The 18,221-nt window shown below is 42.4% G+C and overlaps 1 protein-coding gene across 14 annotated transcripts in view; it reads left to right on the forward strand.

The window, feature by feature from the left end:
* Window positions 1–17,999, forward strand: part of TLR8 (toll like receptor 8) — a 30,575-nt gene extending 12,576 nt beyond the window's left edge. For 4 of the 14 annotated variants that reach the window (XM_044764453.2, XM_070503206.1, XM_044764454.2 and 1 more), the window contains exons 2-5: window positions 3,347–3,497; window positions 4,092–4,158; window positions 4,885–4,941; window positions 10,787–17,999. In XM_044764453.2, the coding sequence (XP_044620388.1) occupies window positions 4,918–4,941; window positions 10,787–13,909 (3,147 nt within the window). In that variant the 5' untranslated portion in view covers window positions 3,347–3,497; window positions 4,092–4,158; window positions 4,885–4,917 and the 3' untranslated portion in view covers window positions 13,910–17,999. Of the gene's footprint in view, window positions 1–3,346; window positions 3,498–4,091; window positions 4,159–4,884; window positions 4,955–9,811; window positions 9,867–10,786 lie in introns of all 14 variants that reach the window. The other 10 variants (XM_044764458.2, XM_070503212.1, XM_070503210.1 and 7 more) reach the window with 4 other exon arrangements.
* The last annotated feature ends 222 nt before the right edge of the window (window positions 18,000–18,221 follow it).

Below are 18,221 nucleotides of genomic sequence, written 5' to 3' on the forward strand. Positions count from 1 at the left end.
GAATTAGAAACCATTAAAAATCATAAATCTTTCCAGTTTGGCAAAAACTTCAGTTCTAGTTGAACCCCACATCATGTCCAAACTGCTCTGTATTCAACTGGGGGGATTAATGCCATCCTATATCAATAGGTTCTCTTGCCACTTTCTGGTGAGGGGCACCAGCAGCACTCGCTCGGAGAAAGGGGCAGGCTAGGGCGACGGTCTGAGGCAAATCCCGCGTCAGTGAAAGAAGGCTTTGAAGAGGAGAAGGAAGGAGGCATCATTGCAAAAATCACTCTTTGCAGCCTAGGAGAGGGCTGTGAAAAGATCCAAAGCTGTTGATTCCAGGAAGGCAGCTTTAGGCGCCTCGCAGACCACCTTCACCCTAGATTGTGTGGGGAAACCTGCGCCATTTATTTGAGCATCGCCTGGCGCCCGTCCAGTCGCTGTCCTGCCTGCAGCCCTCACCCTGCGGCTCGGTTCTGGGAGGCTCACTCTGACTCCCAGTGTTCCTCAGCTAAGGCAGGCTTTTCTGAGCTGTTCTTCCAACTGCACTGGGCTTTTAAAATTGTGTTTTTGGGGTCCACTGGGGTCCAGGTTGAGAAGGAAGCTTTGGGCAAGGACTGAGATAGGTTGTTTTCATTGTGTTGTTTGGTTCCTTCAGAACCCAAAGGAGAGAAGTGGCTTATCGTGGACCCAACCAAAGAAGTGATTATGCCTGGAAAATAGGAAAACAGTTGTGAAATCACTTCCCCAGTAGCTAGCGACGGTTGTATTTGTCAGGGAGACGCAAGTTAAACAGACTTCTTTTGTGTGTGTGATTCATATGCTTTCTTTAAAATGGGTCCTGATTTTTTTTTTCTGAGTCTTACAAGGCAACACCCAGTGACAGATCCAGACCACACAGACCCTGTCATCCCCATCAGCGCGTTCTATGCCGTGAGCTCACTGGCATGTCCAGACAAAGGGAATTTTCTGGCAGCTGGAATTTGTCTCAGCAGTGGGGTCCACCGAACAACTCTTAATCTTCCTGCTCTCTGCCCTTACTCTCTCTATTCGTTTCCCGTGGCTGCCATAACAGAGTACCACAAACTCGATGGCTCGAAACAACAGAAATTCATCCTCTCACAGTTCTGGAGGCCAGAAGTCCAAAGTCAAGTTGTTATCAACAGGGCTGGCTCCTTCTTGGAGGCTCAGAGGGAAAATCTGTCCCATGCTTCTCTCCTAGCTTCTGATAGTGGCTGGCAATCGTTGGCTTGTCTGCGTCACTCCAATCTCTGCCTCCATCTTCACATGGTCTTCTTTCCTGTGTGTATCTGTCTCCAAACTTCCCACTTCTTAGAAGGTTATCAGTCATTGGATCAGGACCCACCCTAATCCAGTATGACCTCGTCTTAACTTGATTCCATTTGCAAAGACCGTATTTCCGAATAAGGTCAAATTCACATGTACAAAGGTTAGAACTTCAACACCTGTTTTGGGGGACACAGTTCAAACTGTGACACTCTCCTTTAGTGATCCTCTTTTCTACCACTTCCACTCAATCCTAGTCCTTCACTTCATTAGCTCCCAATCTAATACTTATCTTACTTCCAGTAGGTATCTCCTACTTACCTTAACTAGTCTCCGAGGGCCTGCTCTGAGCCCCAATATACCATCACTGACAACCAGGGCCACTTCCTTTAGGACCAGAAGGTACAGGGCCTAGGGCCCATGATACTTTAAGCAAATGTTTTATTTTCTTTAAAATCAGGAAAATAATGAATATAATCCAGCCTGGATTATATTTGTTTTTATGCCAATGCAGTCATAAAATATAATTTTTACTATTTTTTTAATGGAGGAAGGGGCCCACCAAAGCCAAGGTGCCTGGGGCCCATGAAAGTCCTTGCTTGGCCCTGTTGACAGCCACATTCTATTTTCTGATTTAGCAGATATGCCAAGGAAAATTCTGGAATTGCTAATGTGTCCCCAAGGAAAGAGATTTAAGTATTGATCCACAGTCCTTCATCTGAAACCTGTGGGCCAGAATTGTGTCAAAGTTAAGAATTCAAATTTCATAAGAAAGTACGGCAAGACAATATCACATATGTGATATATTATAAAACACTTCTGGTGGGTCTGGGGTAGCGCCTGTTATCAAGCACATGGCTGTTTCTGATGAGGATTTTTAGGCTGCTTAATTTTAAAACGGTTTATGATGAGGATTTTTAGGCTGGTTAATTTTAAAACTACAGATGAGAAGCAGGCTCCGAGGAGTGGAATTTGCTTGCCCCTTTGTTGGGAAACATTTACATTTCTAAGGGAAACCTCTATCTGTAAAGATGCCTCCCTCTCTGTGCCAGGAAGAAGGGGGATGGCCTTATCTCTAGAAACTCTTAATGCCAGAGGCAAGAACTTAAGTTGGTTGCTGTCTGGCAATCTCAGGTAACTGATTTAGGGTGGTGGCTTCTGACCTTTACTTAATCCGATTTGATTCTTGTCTAAAAGTCATGGGATCACCCAATGACCAGACCCCACCTGCACTGAAACCATTTTAACTTTTTTCATGTTCTTTCCTTTGTCTTGTAAAGAGATGACTCACATACCTATGCCTTAAATTTAGCTCTAACCCTCAACTTGGGGCAGTAGCAGCGGCTCCTCCTGGCCGTGGGCCCTGTCCCCATGCAGCAGCCTGACTGCCCATGGGCCCTGTCCCCATGCTATTCCACACTATTCTCTAAATAAAAGAGCACTACTGCCAGATCTTGAGAGTCCAAGAAATCTTTCTTTCGACTCCTCGGCTTACCGACCCCGCATCATTTCCGCCGTGAAACAAGACTGCTCACGCTAAATGGATAAATGAGGATTATCACAGCCTTAGGGTGGTTCAGATCAGGTTTTGCTGCCACATAAATTACAAAAGACAAAACGAAATCTTCTGGTGTTCAAATCTTTTAGGATTTCAGAATTGCAGAGAGGGGATTGAGAATCTGTGCGAGACAGGAGCTGTATCAAGAAAAGAAACTATTGGGGGCCGGCCCTGTTGCCAAGTGGTTAAGTTCGCGCGCTCCACTTCGGTGGCCCAGGGTTTTGCCGGTTCGGATCCTGGGCGCGGACATGGCACCACTCATCAGGCCATGCTGAGGCGGCATCCCACATGCCACAACTAGAAGGACCCACAACTAATAATATACAACTATGTACTGGGGGTATTTGGGGAGAAAGAGCAGAAAAAAAAAAAGATTGGCAACAGTTGTTAGCTCAGGCGCCAATCTTTAAAAACAAAACAAAACAAAAAACCATAAACCACTGTCCTGGGTGCCAGAAGGCCTGATTCTACCAATTGCTGTGTCTCTGATTTTGTTTTTTTCTTTTGTTTGTGTAGATCTCTCCTTCACGCCGAGTGAATTCCCAGGTGACTGGTGCTGGCTGTTAATTCATACTCGAGAGTGGGCCAGCAAAGAGCTGAATAGAATTAATCCAATTGCAAGGACAGGGCTTCCCAACGAATGAGTCTCAGCCCAGGAGGAGTGGGTGTGAGTGGCTTTTGGGTAGGGTGGGCCACTGTAATCGTAGATTTTTTCTATGGTTCAGGACCAAGGCTAGGGTGAGGAATGTGAAGCACTCGCTTTAGGTGCAAAATTTAAGGGAGGGAGGGTACCGAAAAGTTCAGTAATCAAGAGAAATAATACTTTAATGTTATATTTTAAAAAATCAAATTGGCGAACTCCGTCCTGCAGGCTGGTTGTCTGTTTCAGTAAACCAAGTTTTATCGGAACCCACAGAGGCGGGATGAGGGCCAAGCAGGTAAAGCAGGGCCTCGCAAGTGCAGGGCCAGATTCTGCCTTCATTGAAAATGTTGATATTTTAAAATCAAAGATTTTAATTTCTTTTAAATAGTATTCATCTCGATGACTACGTTTTTGGGTGTCCCCTTAAATTTTGTACTCGTGGCCTTGCTACCGTGCCTGTTTTCCCAGCGAAGCCCTCCAACCTCCTGCCTGGGGCGCTGGAGTGGGATGTCCACAAGCCAGCAGCTGTCAGCATCCCCAGAGCTGGGGGAGAGAAGAGCCTTGGGCTCCCTGCTCCGGATCCAGACTTCTGTAACCCTCATGTTTTCTCTTTGGCAGTTCGCCCTGCCTTCACGTGTGCCTGGAGGCCGGAAGCCAAGGCTCTCGGATTCAACCTTTCGAGATTGTAAGTCTCAGGGAGGGGATCAGGAGGGGTCTAACTTCTCACGCAGACTCTCAACCAACCCACCGTGCAGCCCTGCCCGGCAAGCCCTGTGCCACGACTGCTGCCTGCAGGTCCTGCGTCTTTCCGGGCTACTGTGATGGGCATTGACTTCGCCCGGGCAGGCCCTTAGGCTTCAGCCTCTGCGCTCTGCTCTGCCACTTACTGTGTATCCACCTGCTCGCCATCTTCCTCAACTTCCTACACATTCCTTGTCTGCAGTGGTCTCTTCTTATCCCTTCTCTGACCTTGTGGGGTCCCAGTCCTTTACTATCACTTTAATGGGGGCCTTCAATTGTCAAGCTCAAAGAGAAGTGTCCTTTGCTCTCTCTCACTCTCACTCTCTCAGGTTCTCTGTTTTATTTGCATAGTTGCACTTTCTGTCTTATTTGCATGACTGCCCTTTTTTTCCTCTATTTTATTTGCAAAGTTGCCATTTCTCTCTCTCTATTTTTTGGGCATGGTTGCCATTTCTTGTCTGCCAGGCTGGATGGTTTTCGTCTATTGGTTAGCCCTTAAGGAGGGTGAATTCTCCCTGGTGCCCCTCTCACTTGTCTTGGATCTGGGTCTCATTGATATCCTCTTGGGGGACACCTTTTGGGAGCCAGAGGCACGGGTGCAGCCTAGAGGAAGAAGTCGGCAGGGAGCTGCAGCTGTTGCTGGCCCTTAGGCTCTGTTCTCTCTCCTCAGATCCAGCTGGACCCGTGAGCAAGGAGTCACTCGATGAATGACGAGCCTTCACATTCGGTGAGGCCCTGAGGTGGGTACAGAGGCTTGAACAGGGTTTCTCCTCAACTTCTTTGCTAGCTGCCTGCTCACCACACCCACTCTTCCCGCCTGTGTACTTGTCTTCTAATTGAGGCTTTTTGGAACCTGTCAACTCCTGTTCTTACCTCAGGACTCTTTTGGAGAGTGGAGTTAGGAACCTCAGGCTCCTCACTCACAAACCCTCTCCAGAATATTCTGATTATTTCCATGGCCCAACGTTTACTTTAAGTTGTCTCAGACTCTGGGAGGCCATTTTATCCTGTAAAAATGGAGGATTTCAAAAGCTTCCTCTCCTGGTCTCTAGCTCCCCCTAGAGGCTTTCTCCTCAATTGGCCAGCCTTGTAGGAGAGAGACTTGCATCTGAAACTAGGCGTTGAGGCCTTAACTTGAGGCTGGTGAGGCCACACAGGACAGTCTGGCCTTCTGGACCCGCCCAAGTAACCACCTGAAAATGTCTCACTGACCAACAGTGCTCTGTTTACTGCTCAAAGGGAAGAGCCTGCAATCTGGCCTCGCCCTGCCATCCGTTCCCCATGGGTCCTTTCAAAATTAATTTTTTATTAATCTATAATTAAAAATTATAATAGGAAGCTGACAAGTGCTACCTTAGCCAGGTGATCAAGGTCCAATCAACAGTGAAAGTCACATTGCTAGTATGTGCCCTTGGTGTGATGTGACTAGAATGGCACTTTTCCACTTTAGAATGGCCTTTCTCCCCCAAACCATTACCCCAGTCTGATCACGACATCAGACAATCCCAACAGAGGGACAGTCTGCATAACCACCTCTTTCCCGTCTTTCTTTTTCTCCAGAGTACTTTCCACCATCTAACGTACGACCTTGTAATATAAGCTCCAAATGGGCAGATATTTTAATCTATTTTGTTCATTATTATATCTCTAGCTTGAAAACAGTCCCTGAAATAAAGTATATGCTTAATAAATATTTTTTCAATGAATGAATAAATGAATATAGAGCTGCCACCTCCTTTTTAATTGCTGCATAGTATTCCATTATATGAATATGACACAATTTATTTAACCAGACCACTGCTCATAGGCTTTAGCTTTTTTCCAGTCTTTTGCTTTTGCTAACAGCCCTTCATTGAACATCCTTGCCTATAGTCATTTACATGCATAAGGGTCAATTGTTAGGATCTACTAGAATTGAAATTGCTGAGTCTAAGTTTATGCTTCCAATTTTGATAGATATTAAAAATTGCTGTCTTAGAGGTGGCACTAATTTAGACGCCTCCCAGCAAAATATGAGAGCATCTGTTTTGCTACATCCTCACCTACACAATAGAATCAGTGAAAAATGATATCTCAGTGTAATTGTTTGAGTAAAGTTGAGTATCTTCCCATGTTTGAGAACTATTTGTGTTTCTTTTTTCTGTGAACTGTCTGTTAATATATTTTTGTCTATTTTTCTATTGGGTTATTTATCTTCTCACTTATGCTTACAAAGCCTTTACATATCAAATATATTACTCCCTTATCTGTGATACGAACTATAAGCATCTTCTCTTAATTTATCATTTCACTTTTGGCATTGTTTACCATATTTTTTGTGAGGCAGAATTTTTATTTGTGTGTAGTTTAATTGGTCAGTCTTTGCCTTTTTTGACCTCTGCTCTATTATTTTTCCATTGTTCTAGAGTAACTAGACAATGTAATTAGACAATAAAAAGAAATTTGACTGCATAAAGGGTAATAGGAAGATCATCATTATTTGTAGATGGCTTAACTGCTTACCCAAGAAAGTCACATGGAAAAACAACTATTCTAAATAATCAGAGAATTTAGTATATTGGTTTGGTATAAAATGAATATATAGAAATCGTAGTCTTTGTGTGCACCAGCAAGGAAGTGTACACCAGAAGGTAAGATAGAAGTGACCCATTCACAAAAAAAGAATAATGATCAGAACTTACCTTATCAGATACTAACATACCTGAAAGCTGTACTTGTTAAAACTTGTGGTAGCAGCACATGAATGATGAACAGATTGGTGAAGCAGAATAGAGAGCCTAGAAATACATCCAAACAGGAAAGTTAGTATATGATAAAGGAAGCATATCAAATTGGTGAGAAAAGGAATATTCAAATAAATGGTGTTGGGGCAACTGGGTCTCCATTTAGAAAAAAATTATGTGGGTCTACACCTCACATTTTATGCCAAAACAATTTCAGTGGGATAAGATCTTTTAATGTAAGAAAATGAAATCATAAAATTACTAGAAAAAAAGATGTGAAAATTGTTGTTGATAGAACTGAGTGTGGAAGATCCTTTATGGCTTACACTGCCCCAGATGATCTCATTCACACCCATGGCTGTACTAGCCCTGACTCTCAAATTCATCCCTCTATCAGAAATCTCCTCCGAGCCTAAGATGCACACATGTAACTGCTTACTGGACATCTCCACTGGAAGATGACAAACTCAACTCAAGTGCAACATGTCAAATTTAATTAATAATATTCTCTTCCTCCTCCTCCTCTGGCCCCAAATGATCTTCTTCCTCAGTGAATGGCACTCTCATCCATCCAGTTGCACAGACCGGGAACCTGGAAGTCACCTTGAATTTTTCCCTCTCTCTCACAATCCCCTCCATTATACTTCTATTGCTGTGTCTCCCAATTTTACCTCCTTAGTATCTCTTGAATTCATTTCTTTCTATCTCCATTGCCACCAACTTAGTTCAAGCTACCGTTATCTTGCTCCTGAAGTTCTGTGCCCTCTTGCCAGTGACTACTATGGAATCAGTGAGTGTGGTACCACTCTGCTTAAAACTTTCAAAGGCTTGCATTGCTCCTCAGATAGAGATCAAAATCCACTCTCGTCTTTTCTCTGGCTTTCCTTTAGTTCCTTACATTTACATGCTCATTAAGATGAGGACTGAAAAATGCCCATTGAATGCGGTGCCGTGGAGATACTGAGGACCTCAGCAACATTTCTGTTCTTCATCTCGTATGTGCCATTCCATTCCTCTTGGCCCTGCCTCCTATTCTGGGTCCTACCATTGCAAGCAGTTCTCTGCAGGTTTCAACCAGCTTTGAGGTCTTGAAACCTGATGTGCTTTGTCTCAGGCCCACACTATGCCCTTCTTGATTCCTATCCAGGGCTCCTCTGAAAGCACAGCATGGGAAATTAGAAGGAATACACTTAAGACCATTGCATATGCTGGAACATTCTTTTGACCTCTTTGTGCCTTATAGATGCCCACTCAACCTTAGCTCAATCACAGCTCAAATTTCACTTCTTTAGGGAAATCTTTCCCAGCCTCCATGAATAGGTTAAGTCCCCCTATTTTTGGCTCTTATAATTCACATGCTTCTTTGTGTCACAGTGGAAATTTTTATCATGTTGTTGTGTTTAACTCACCAGACTGTGCACCAACTAATAAGCTGTGCGCATAGTCAGATCGACTCCTCAGTCCACCCACTGGCTAGGAAAGGGCAGGGAAGATTCAGGAAGTGACTTCTAGATCTAACAATGTTCACACTTGGGAATTACACAGGTTTCGATCTGCTTAGGTGCTGAGCAAATATAACATTGTCTGGGTCATCTCCCAAAGTTCCTTGTGTCCCCAAGCTTCATTAACCCCTTGGTGCACCTGTATCTCCCAGCGGAGATGGTGAGCCTGGAGACCTGCGGTGGCCTCTGCAAGAGCTGCATGTTTTCAGGCCATGAAGCATCTTTTCACACACATTTTCTAGACATATTAGTTTTCTACTGCTGCATAACAAATAACCCCCAATGTTAGAGGCTTCAAACAATACGCATTTATTGGCTTAAATTTCTGTAGCTTAGCATCTGGATGGGCTTGCCCGGATTCTCTGCTCTAGGTCTCATAAGGCTGAAATCAATGTGTTGGCCAAGCTGGACTCTTACATCAAGTTTCTGGCTAAGGACCCATTTCCAAGTTCCTTCAGATTGTGAGTTAATTTTAGTTCTCTGTGGCTGTAGGATCAGTGCCTCCATTTCCTTGCTAGCTGTCAGCAGGGAGCCACTCTCAGCTTCTAAAGGCTGCCTGCATTCCTCGTCAGAGGCCCCCTCCATATTCGTCTGCAATAGTGCATCAAATTCTTGTCCTGCTTCCAATCTCTCTGACTCTCCCTTCTGCAACAGCCAGAGAAAACTCTCTGCTTTTTAAGGCACATATGTTAGATTAGGCCCATCTAGATAATCTCCCTTTTGCCACATAATGTAACATAATTGCAGGAGTAATACCAGGGGGCAATGGTCATAAGGGCCATCTTAAATTTCTGCCTACCACACCAGGTAAAGCAGGGCTTTCTTTCAGCAAAAGTCAAACATTAAGCAGCAGCTCCTAGATAGTGTTGTATTTCAAAAGAACTAAAAGTAACTGAAAATGCCTAGGAGTTCTGCTCCGTTTTAATTTTCATCTCAGAAGGATCTGGCTTTTCCTTGGCTTTTGTAAATGGACAATAATTATTGATCCTCAGAATAATCAACATCTATATAAAAATATTTTCTAATATAGTAAGGGTATGAGAGTGACGGTTAGTTCATTAACCCTAAATTTTAGGAGAATGTAAGAAGGCACTTAACCTGGTTCAACTCACAATAAGGACATGAGTTGGGCTTTAGTGAAAAATCTAGTTTAGTAAAGGCTGGTCTGCATACCCAGCGAAATAAGATTTTGAGAGCTCTTTTGACCACAACCCTTGATCAAACCAATGACATTAATCTGTTTATTTCATTGTATAATTATGAAAAGCAATATATTCAGCCTTCTATTAAGAAAGAGTCAAAGAAAGTGAGGCACTCTGCTAAGTGTTACAGAGAATGCATAGAAATATAAAACATCATGTCTTCCCTACAGAAGTTGACAGGACGAGCCAGTCTTTGGAATAGCTGTTACTGCCAATGTTTGGATGGTAAGAGGCATATGAATAGTAGCCATTCCATACAAAAACTTTTGAGTGCCGTCCACTTTTGAGGCACTGTTCAGGCATGAAGATTTCAAATGAGAGTGTGCAGCATGATGGATAGTGGTTAAAAACGTGGTATTGGAATCAGATTGACTCAAGTCCCAGCTCTACAACATATCATTCTTCTGAAAGTTACTTAAGTCTCTGAGTTTGTTTCTTTACTTACAAAATATGGATAATAATGAGAACCTATCTCATTGTGCTGCTGTGAGCATTAACAGGGGTGAGAAAATATTTATATTTGGCACAATGCCCGACACTTTGTTTGTTATGATTACCAACAGAAGATGTCCATTTTCCTGTCATGCAAGGAGATAAGAGAACTTGATACATACTACCATAGAGGTATAGAAAAATTGTGGTAAATGCCAATAAGAGATATGGTTATGTAGATGAGGTAGAGATGACTCTGGCTTGGAGATCTTGGATGATACCACAATAGAAGCTGGGTCTGAACTCTCCTTGGGACTGGCCAAAGTTTCATCAAGAGTTATGCTAATAAGTTGAAGCTACAGATGTACAGCTTGCGGTGCTATAGATCTAGTGTGAACCACAGCCATGATCCAGTATCACACCCATTATGGGGTGGGGCATCTTGATTAATGCCTCTGCAAAAGCTTCCCAGGTTTTCTCATCATCATGATCTCAGACAGCTTCATCTTCAACTTCTTTTAGCACTGTGAAGCTGAACACAGTGAAAAACTAAAATTGTTCTGAACCTAATTTAATGCAATCTATTTAATTGTGAAGAGAATTAACACTTCAAAACTCATAAAAAGTATGGTGAAGCACTGTTAATTTCATCATGAAATGCCTGGCAAATATTGTTACTCTAATACTGTGCCTCCACTTTTGATTTTCCTTAGGAAAACATGATCCTTCAGCCTTTGCTTCTGACCTGCCTTTTCCTGATAATCTCTGATTCCTGTGAGTTCTTCACTGAAACAAATTATTCTAGAAGCTATCCTTGTGATGAGAAAAGGGAAAATGTTTCTGTCATTGCAGAGTGCAACGATCGCCGACTGGAAGAAGTTCCCCAAACAGTGGGCAAGTACGTGACAGAACTAGACCTATCTGATAATTTCATCATCCACATAACAAATGAATCATTTCAAGGGCTGCAAAATCTTACTAAAATAAATCTAAACCACAATGGCAAGGCACGGTCCCAGAATGAAAATCCTGACGTAAATAAAAATGGCATGAATATTACAGATGGGGCATTCCTCAACCTACAAAACCTAAGAGAGTTACTGCTTGAAGACAACCAGTTAGACAAAATACCCACTGGTTTGCCAGGGTCTTTAAGAGAACTTAGTCTAATTCAAAACAGAATAACTTCTGTAACTAAAAAGAATACTTCTGGACTTATGAATTTGGAATATCTCTATTTGGGCTGGAACTGCTATTTTGGCAACATTTGCAATAAAACTTTTGACATAGAAGACGGAACATTTGAAAGGCTTACAAACTTGAAGGTGCTATCATTATCTTTTAACAACCTTTCTCATGTGCCACCCAAACTGCCAAACTCCTTGAGAGAGCTTTATCTTAGCAACACCAAGATCAAAAACATCACTCAAGAAGACTTCAAGGAATTGAGAAATTTGACAGTACTGGATCTAAGCGGGAACTGTCCAAGGTGCTTCAATGCACCATTTCCCTGTACACCTTGTGAAAGAGACTCTTCGATTCAGATACATCCTCTTGCTTTTCAAGACCTGACCGAACTTCGCTACCTAAACCTCTCTAGCACTTCCCTCAGGAAGGTTCCTGCAATCTGGTTTGACAATATGCACCATCTGAAGGTGCTGCATCTTGAATTCAATTATTTAGTGCAGGAAATAGCGTCTGGGGAATTTTTAACAAAACTGCCCTCCTTAGAAATACTTGACTTATCTTTTAACTATATAGTGACGAAATATCCAAAATATATTGAAATTTCCCCGAACTTCTCTAATCTTACGTCTCTCCAGATATTGCACTTAAGAGGTTATGTGTTTCAGGAAGTTAGAAAAGAACATTTCCGGCCCTTGATGAGTCTCTCAAATTTAAAGACTATCAACTTGGGCGTTAACTTTATTAAGCAAATTGATTTTACCTTTTTCCAACATTTCCCCAATCTGACAGTCATTTACTTGTCAGAAAACAGAATATCACCCTTGGTAAATGATAGCCTGCAAAATTATACAAATGGCTCCGCTTTCCAAAGTCATATCCTTAAGCGACGTTCAGCAGATTTTGAGTTTAACCCACATTCAAATTTTTATCATAACACCAATCCTTTAATAAAGCCACAGTGTACAGCTTATGGCAAAGCCTTAGATTTAAGCTTGAATAGTATTTTCTTTATTGGGCAAAAGCAGTTTAAAGCTTTTCATGACATTGCCTGCTTAAATCTGTCTTCCAATGGCATTGGTCAACCGTTGCATGGAACTGAATTTTCAGCTGTACCGCATATCAAATATTTGGATTTGACAAACAATAGAATAGACTTTGATGATGATAATGCTCTCAGAGAATTGCCTGAGTTAGAAGTTCTAGATTTCAGCTACAATGCACACTATTTCCGAATAGCAGGGGTAACGCATCGTCTAGGATTTATTCAAAATTTAACACAGCTAAGAGTTTTGAATTTGAGCCACAACAGCATTTACACTTTAACAGAGTACAATATGAATAGTATGTCTCTGGAAGAATTAGTTTTCAGTGGAAACCGCCTTGACCTTTTGTGGAATGCTGAAGACAGAAGGTACAGGAAAATTTTTAAGTGTCTCAGGAATCTGACACGGCTTGATTTATCCTTTAATAACCTCCAGCACATCCCAGATGAAGCATTCCTTAACTTGCCCCAGAATCTTACCGAACTGTATATAAATGACAATAGATTACATTTCTTTAACTGGACATTACTCCAACATTTTCCTCATCTCCACTTGCTTGACCTAAGTAGAAACAAACTCTCCTCTTTAACTAATAACCTATCTAAATTCTCACCTTCTCTTCGGACACTGCTACTGAGTCAAAACAAGATTTCCCACCTGCCTTCTGGCTTCTTCTCCGAAGCTAGCGGTCTGATACACCTCGATTTACGTTTCAACAGGCTAAAGATGATCAACAAAACCACGCTTCAAACTAAGACCACCATCAATTTAGCCGTTTTGGAACTTGGTGGAAACCCTTTTGACTGTACCTGTGACATTGGAGATTTTCGGAGATGGATGGATGAAAATCTGAATATCGCAATTCCTAGATTGGCAGATGTCATCTGTGCCAGTCCTGGGGATCAAAGGGGGAAGAGTATTGTGAGTTTAGAGCTAACGACGTGTGTTTCAGATGCCATTGCCGCAATATTATGCTTCTTCACGTTCTTCATCACTGTCACAGTTATGTTGGCTGCCCTAGCTCACCATTGGTTTTACTGGGATGTTTGGTTTATCTATCACATGTGTTTAGCTAAGATAAAAGGCTACAGGTCTCTTTCCACATCCCAAACTTTCTATGATGCTTACGTTTCTTATGACACCAAAGACGCCTCTGTTACGGACTGGGTGATAAATGAGCTGCGCTTCCACCTAGAAGAGAGTGAAGAAAAAAACGTGCTCCTCTGTTTAGAGGAGAGGGATTGGGACCCGGGATTAGCCATCATCGATAACCTCATGCAGAGCATAAACCAAAGCAAGAAGACAATATTTGTTTTAACCAAAAAATATGCAAAAAACTGGAACTTTAAAACAGCATTCTACTTGGCCTTGCAGAGGCTAATGGATGAGAATATGGACGTGATTGTATTTATTCTGCTGGAGCCAGTGTTACAGCATTCCCAGTATTTGCGGCTGCGGCAGAGGATCTGCAAGAGCTCCATCCTCCAGTGGCCTGACAACCCCAAGGCAGAAGGCTTGTTTTGGCAAAGTCTGAAAAATGTGGTCTTAACTGAAAATAATTCACGGTATAACAATTTGTATGTTGATTCCATTAAGCAATACTAACTGATGTTAAGTCATGGTTCACCAACATAAAAATGCAAAGCAATTAAATTACCCTTCTGTCTTAGTTATCTATTGCTGTGTAACAAGTTACCCCAAAACTTAGCTGCTTAAAACAACACAATTTGTGATCTCACAGTCTCTGTGAGTCAGGAGTCCAGGCATGGCTGAGCTGGGTCCTCTGCTCAGGGTCTCTGAAAGGCTGTGATCAAGGTGCCAGCCACAGGCATCTCCTGGGGTTAGGATCTATTTCCCAGCTCACACTCATGTGGTTGTTTTCAGGAGTCTGTTCCTCCTGGGCTGTTGGCCAAAGGCTGCCCTCAGTTCCCAGCCACATGGATCTCTCCCACATGGCAGCTTGCTTCGTCAAAGCCAGCAAGAGAAAGAGGTTGCTAGCAAGACGGAAGTCATCATCTTTTGTAATCTAATCAGGGAAGTGATATCCCATCGCTTTGGCCATATTCTATTTATTAGAAGTAAATCACAGGTTCCTATAGCTCCATGGGAGTGACCACCTTAGTCCAGGGAAACTAGTCTATGACGAGTTGGGTAGTTGTGATGGCCTCAGTTGGCTTGCCATCTCTGTCACAGATTGTGAATACCAGGAGGCAGGGATCGTTGGGGACCATCTTAGCACTTGGCCTACTACACCTTCTTTTCAATCTCTAAGAACTTTTGCAACTGTAAGTGATAGCTCTGATGTTGAGTTCTGTTTAGGCTTGCCATGTAACCGTGGCTACATGGTTATAATAGGCTGTGGTTGCATTAATCTTTCTTTTACAATTACTTTTATACATATGGGCTGTAACATTTGACTTCTACAGTTTAGATGCCATTTAAAGGCTAAGATGGATAGTTTTTTTAAGATTTTTTTTTTACTTCTTAACCATTCTTTAAAAGTATGCAGCTAAATTAGGAGCACTTGGAGTATCTGTCAATTACCATTGCTGTAAATCTTGAAAATGCTTCATTTCACATGACGAACATACGATACATATACAGTAGGGAAATAGATCTATAATATAAAAGAAATTGCCATCTACACTGGGTTTTTTGAGAATACTTTAAAAAAAAACCTTTGGTAGAAACCAAAGGGGAAACAGTTTTCATGAGGTTTGTACATTAAGATAATTATTAATAGAGAAATTAATTCTATCTTTACTACCTACTCAGAAGACATAAAGTCAGAATGCCTACCTGCTGGTACCCTTTATGCGATTCTCCCAGATGAAACAGCTCTGGGACTCCCTACCACATCTATCATCCCCTTGGTTCCTCTGCATCAGTCCGTAGCATCCTTTCTCCAGTATAGGTATGACTCTTGAAGAGGTGCCTTATGAAATTAACCTAGAATAACGGGAAATAATCCAAGCCTAAGAAAGTAAAGTCCCTTCAGAATGAAAGGAAGAAAACTCTCCAATGCACCATCCTTCCTTAAGTACAGCTTCTTTGGTAATCTTGCAGGATGAGTTATCCTTAAACACGTGTTTCTAAGGAACTGAACAAAATGGTGTGTCATTGTGTTATTTGATATGGACAAAGTGGAAGCAGCACAAGTGTGCTAAGGAGAATTGTGGCTTTGTCGCATTGAACCTTGTTTTGTGACCATGACTTTTAGAGGAAGATGCTTGTGTTCAGTGAGGCATAGGGACAGATATCTAAAAGCAGGATCATTCCAGGAAGGGAGACCCTGGAAAGGACGGTGTGGGGCAGTTACGGCTTAGCCCTGTTGATGCCACATCAATTTGTTGTCTAGTAGAAGTTCATTCCTACGTTCCTTGACTTAATAAAATAAAGCTGTTACAATTTTCAGTAGCATTAGTAATTACAGATCTATGTTAAGCTCGCACACTTTGGCAGTTCTGTTGACAGAATCAAAAGTCACAGTTTCACCCTCTCATTAGCAAATATCTTCATAAAGTAAAGATAGTGAAAGTAGTTGTTAATAAAAACATTTGCTTCTGAAACTCCCTTGTTCTTCATTTGAGATATTGGTATGGGAAAATCAGACCTATAATTTGTTAAAGAGGAAGTCAGTATTGTTCTGTTTTCTACTATTTTTAAATGAATATATGCTAATACTTGCATATAGGTTTTTAAAAACTCAATTACAGAAGGATGTACAGTGAGATTTAAATCTCCCTCCCAACACAACTTCGCTTGCTAGGGACAATCACTATTAAAGGTTCTTGTGTGTTCTTTTGTATTGTAAGTGTAAAGTCTCAGCTGCTGTAACAAAGAGACCCAGCAATACAGAAGTTTATTCCTCCATCCCATAGGCCATGGCCTGAATGTTTGTGTCCTCTCAAATTCATGTGTTGAAACCTAACCCCCAAGGTGATGGTGTCAGGAGGTGGGGACTTTGGGAGGTGACTGTGTCATAAGATCAAAGCCCTCATGAACAGGATTAGTGCCCTTATAAAAGTAGCCCAAGGGGCCAGCCCCATGGCCGAGTGGTTAAGTTCACACACTCCGCTTTGGCGGCCTAGGGTTTCGCCGGTTCAGATCCTGGGTGCGGACATGCCACTGCTCGTCAGGCCATGCTGAGGTGGCATCCCACATGCCACAACTAGAAGGACCAACAACTAAAAATACACAACTATGTACTGGGGGGCTTTGGGGAGAAAAAGGAAAAATAAAATCAAAAAAAAAAGGTAGCCCAAGAAAGCTCCCCTGCCCCTTCCATCATGTGACATTACAGCAAAAAGATGGCTGTCTAGGGAGCCAGCCCTGATGGCCTAGTGGTTAAAGTTCAGCACACTCCGCTTCGGCAGCCCGGGTTCAGTTCCCAGGCGTGGAACCACACTGCTTGTCTGTGAGTAGCCATGCTGTGGCACTGGCAGCTCACATAGAACAACCAGAAGAACTTACAACTATATACAACCGCCTACTGGGGTTTTGGGGGGCGAAGAAGAAAAAAGGAGGAAGATTGGCAACAGATGTTAGCTTAGGGTGAATCTTCCCCTGGGGGGAAAGAAAAATTAACATCAGGAAATTTGGATCATCTTTAAAAAAAAAAGATGGCTCTTTAGGAAGCAGACTTTCACCAGACACCAAATCTACCAGCGCCATGTTGAACTTCCCAGCCTCTAGAATTGTGAGAAATAAATATTTGTTGGTTATAAGCTACCCAGTCCCTGGTATTCTGTGATAGCAGCCTGAACGGACTAAGACATCCATAACAGTTCCAATGGGAATAGTTTGGTTTGGCAGAGCAGCTCTACCCTACATGGCCATTCAAGATCCCATGTTCCTCTCTCTTGTTGCTCTGCTGTCCCCTGGGGAATTGGTATCACCTGCATGGTCCAGGCTGGGTCACCCCTACACCTGGGTTCCCACTGGAGGTAAGAGGACAAATAACAAGGAAGAGCACTCAAACCAGTGTCTTAAGGCCTCCACTCAGTGCTGGCCCTTCCAGTTCTGCTCACCTTCCATTGGTGAGGACCTATTTGACTGCAAATAACCGCAAAGTATGCTGGGGAATATGCCCAGTGAAAAATCTATAACTGGAAGACAAGGAGAAGAGGTTTGGTGGACAGTTAGCACTGTCTGCCACAACTTTTAGAAGTTTTCAGTGTGTACATCTAAGCCTTTAATTGCTCTTTTTTTTCTTTTTTTTTTTTTCCGAGGAAGAGTAGCCCTGAGCTAACATCTGCTGCCAATCCTGCTCTTTTTGCTGGGGAAGACTGGCCCTGAGCTAACATCCATGCCCATCTTCCTGTAGTTACATGTGAGATGCCTGCCACAGCATGGCTTGCCAAGCGGTGCGTATGTCCACACCTGGGATCCAAACTGGCGAACCCCAGGCCACCAAAGTGGAATGTGCACACTTAACCGCTGCGCCACTGGGCTGGCCCCAGCCTTTAATTGCTCTTATACTCTAAAGGAGAAAACTTTAGAATACTGCTCTACATTTTGCTCTTTTCAGTTAATATTCCTCAGAGTATATTTTTCTTTCTAATGGCTGCGTAGTAGCGCCTTGTATGCTTGTACCATAATGTATCCCCCAGCCCGCTATTGCTGAACATTTACATTACTTCCAATCTTTTGGTATTACAAATAATTCTATAATACTTATGTCTTTGTGCTCAGATATACATATCTTTATAGAATAAAATGTTTAGTACAGTGATGCTCAAAGTGGTCTGTAGACTGATGCTGATCTGGACATTACTGGTTTGTGATAAGATAAATACAGAATTTGAGAGTTTTCAATTTGACATGGCCCTGACATCCACTATCAGTGATTTATGACAGGTTGGAAATTTTAAAAATCTGATCTTTCACCACAGATGGTTCGAGAGGTACTGGTCTG

This window comes from Equus asinus, chromosome X (genome assembly GCF_041296235.1).
Source record: "Equus asinus isolate D_3611 breed Donkey chromosome X, EquAss-T2T_v2, whole genome shotgun sequence".
NCBI lineage: Eukaryota > Metazoa > Chordata > Mammalia > Perissodactyla > Equidae > Equus > Equus asinus.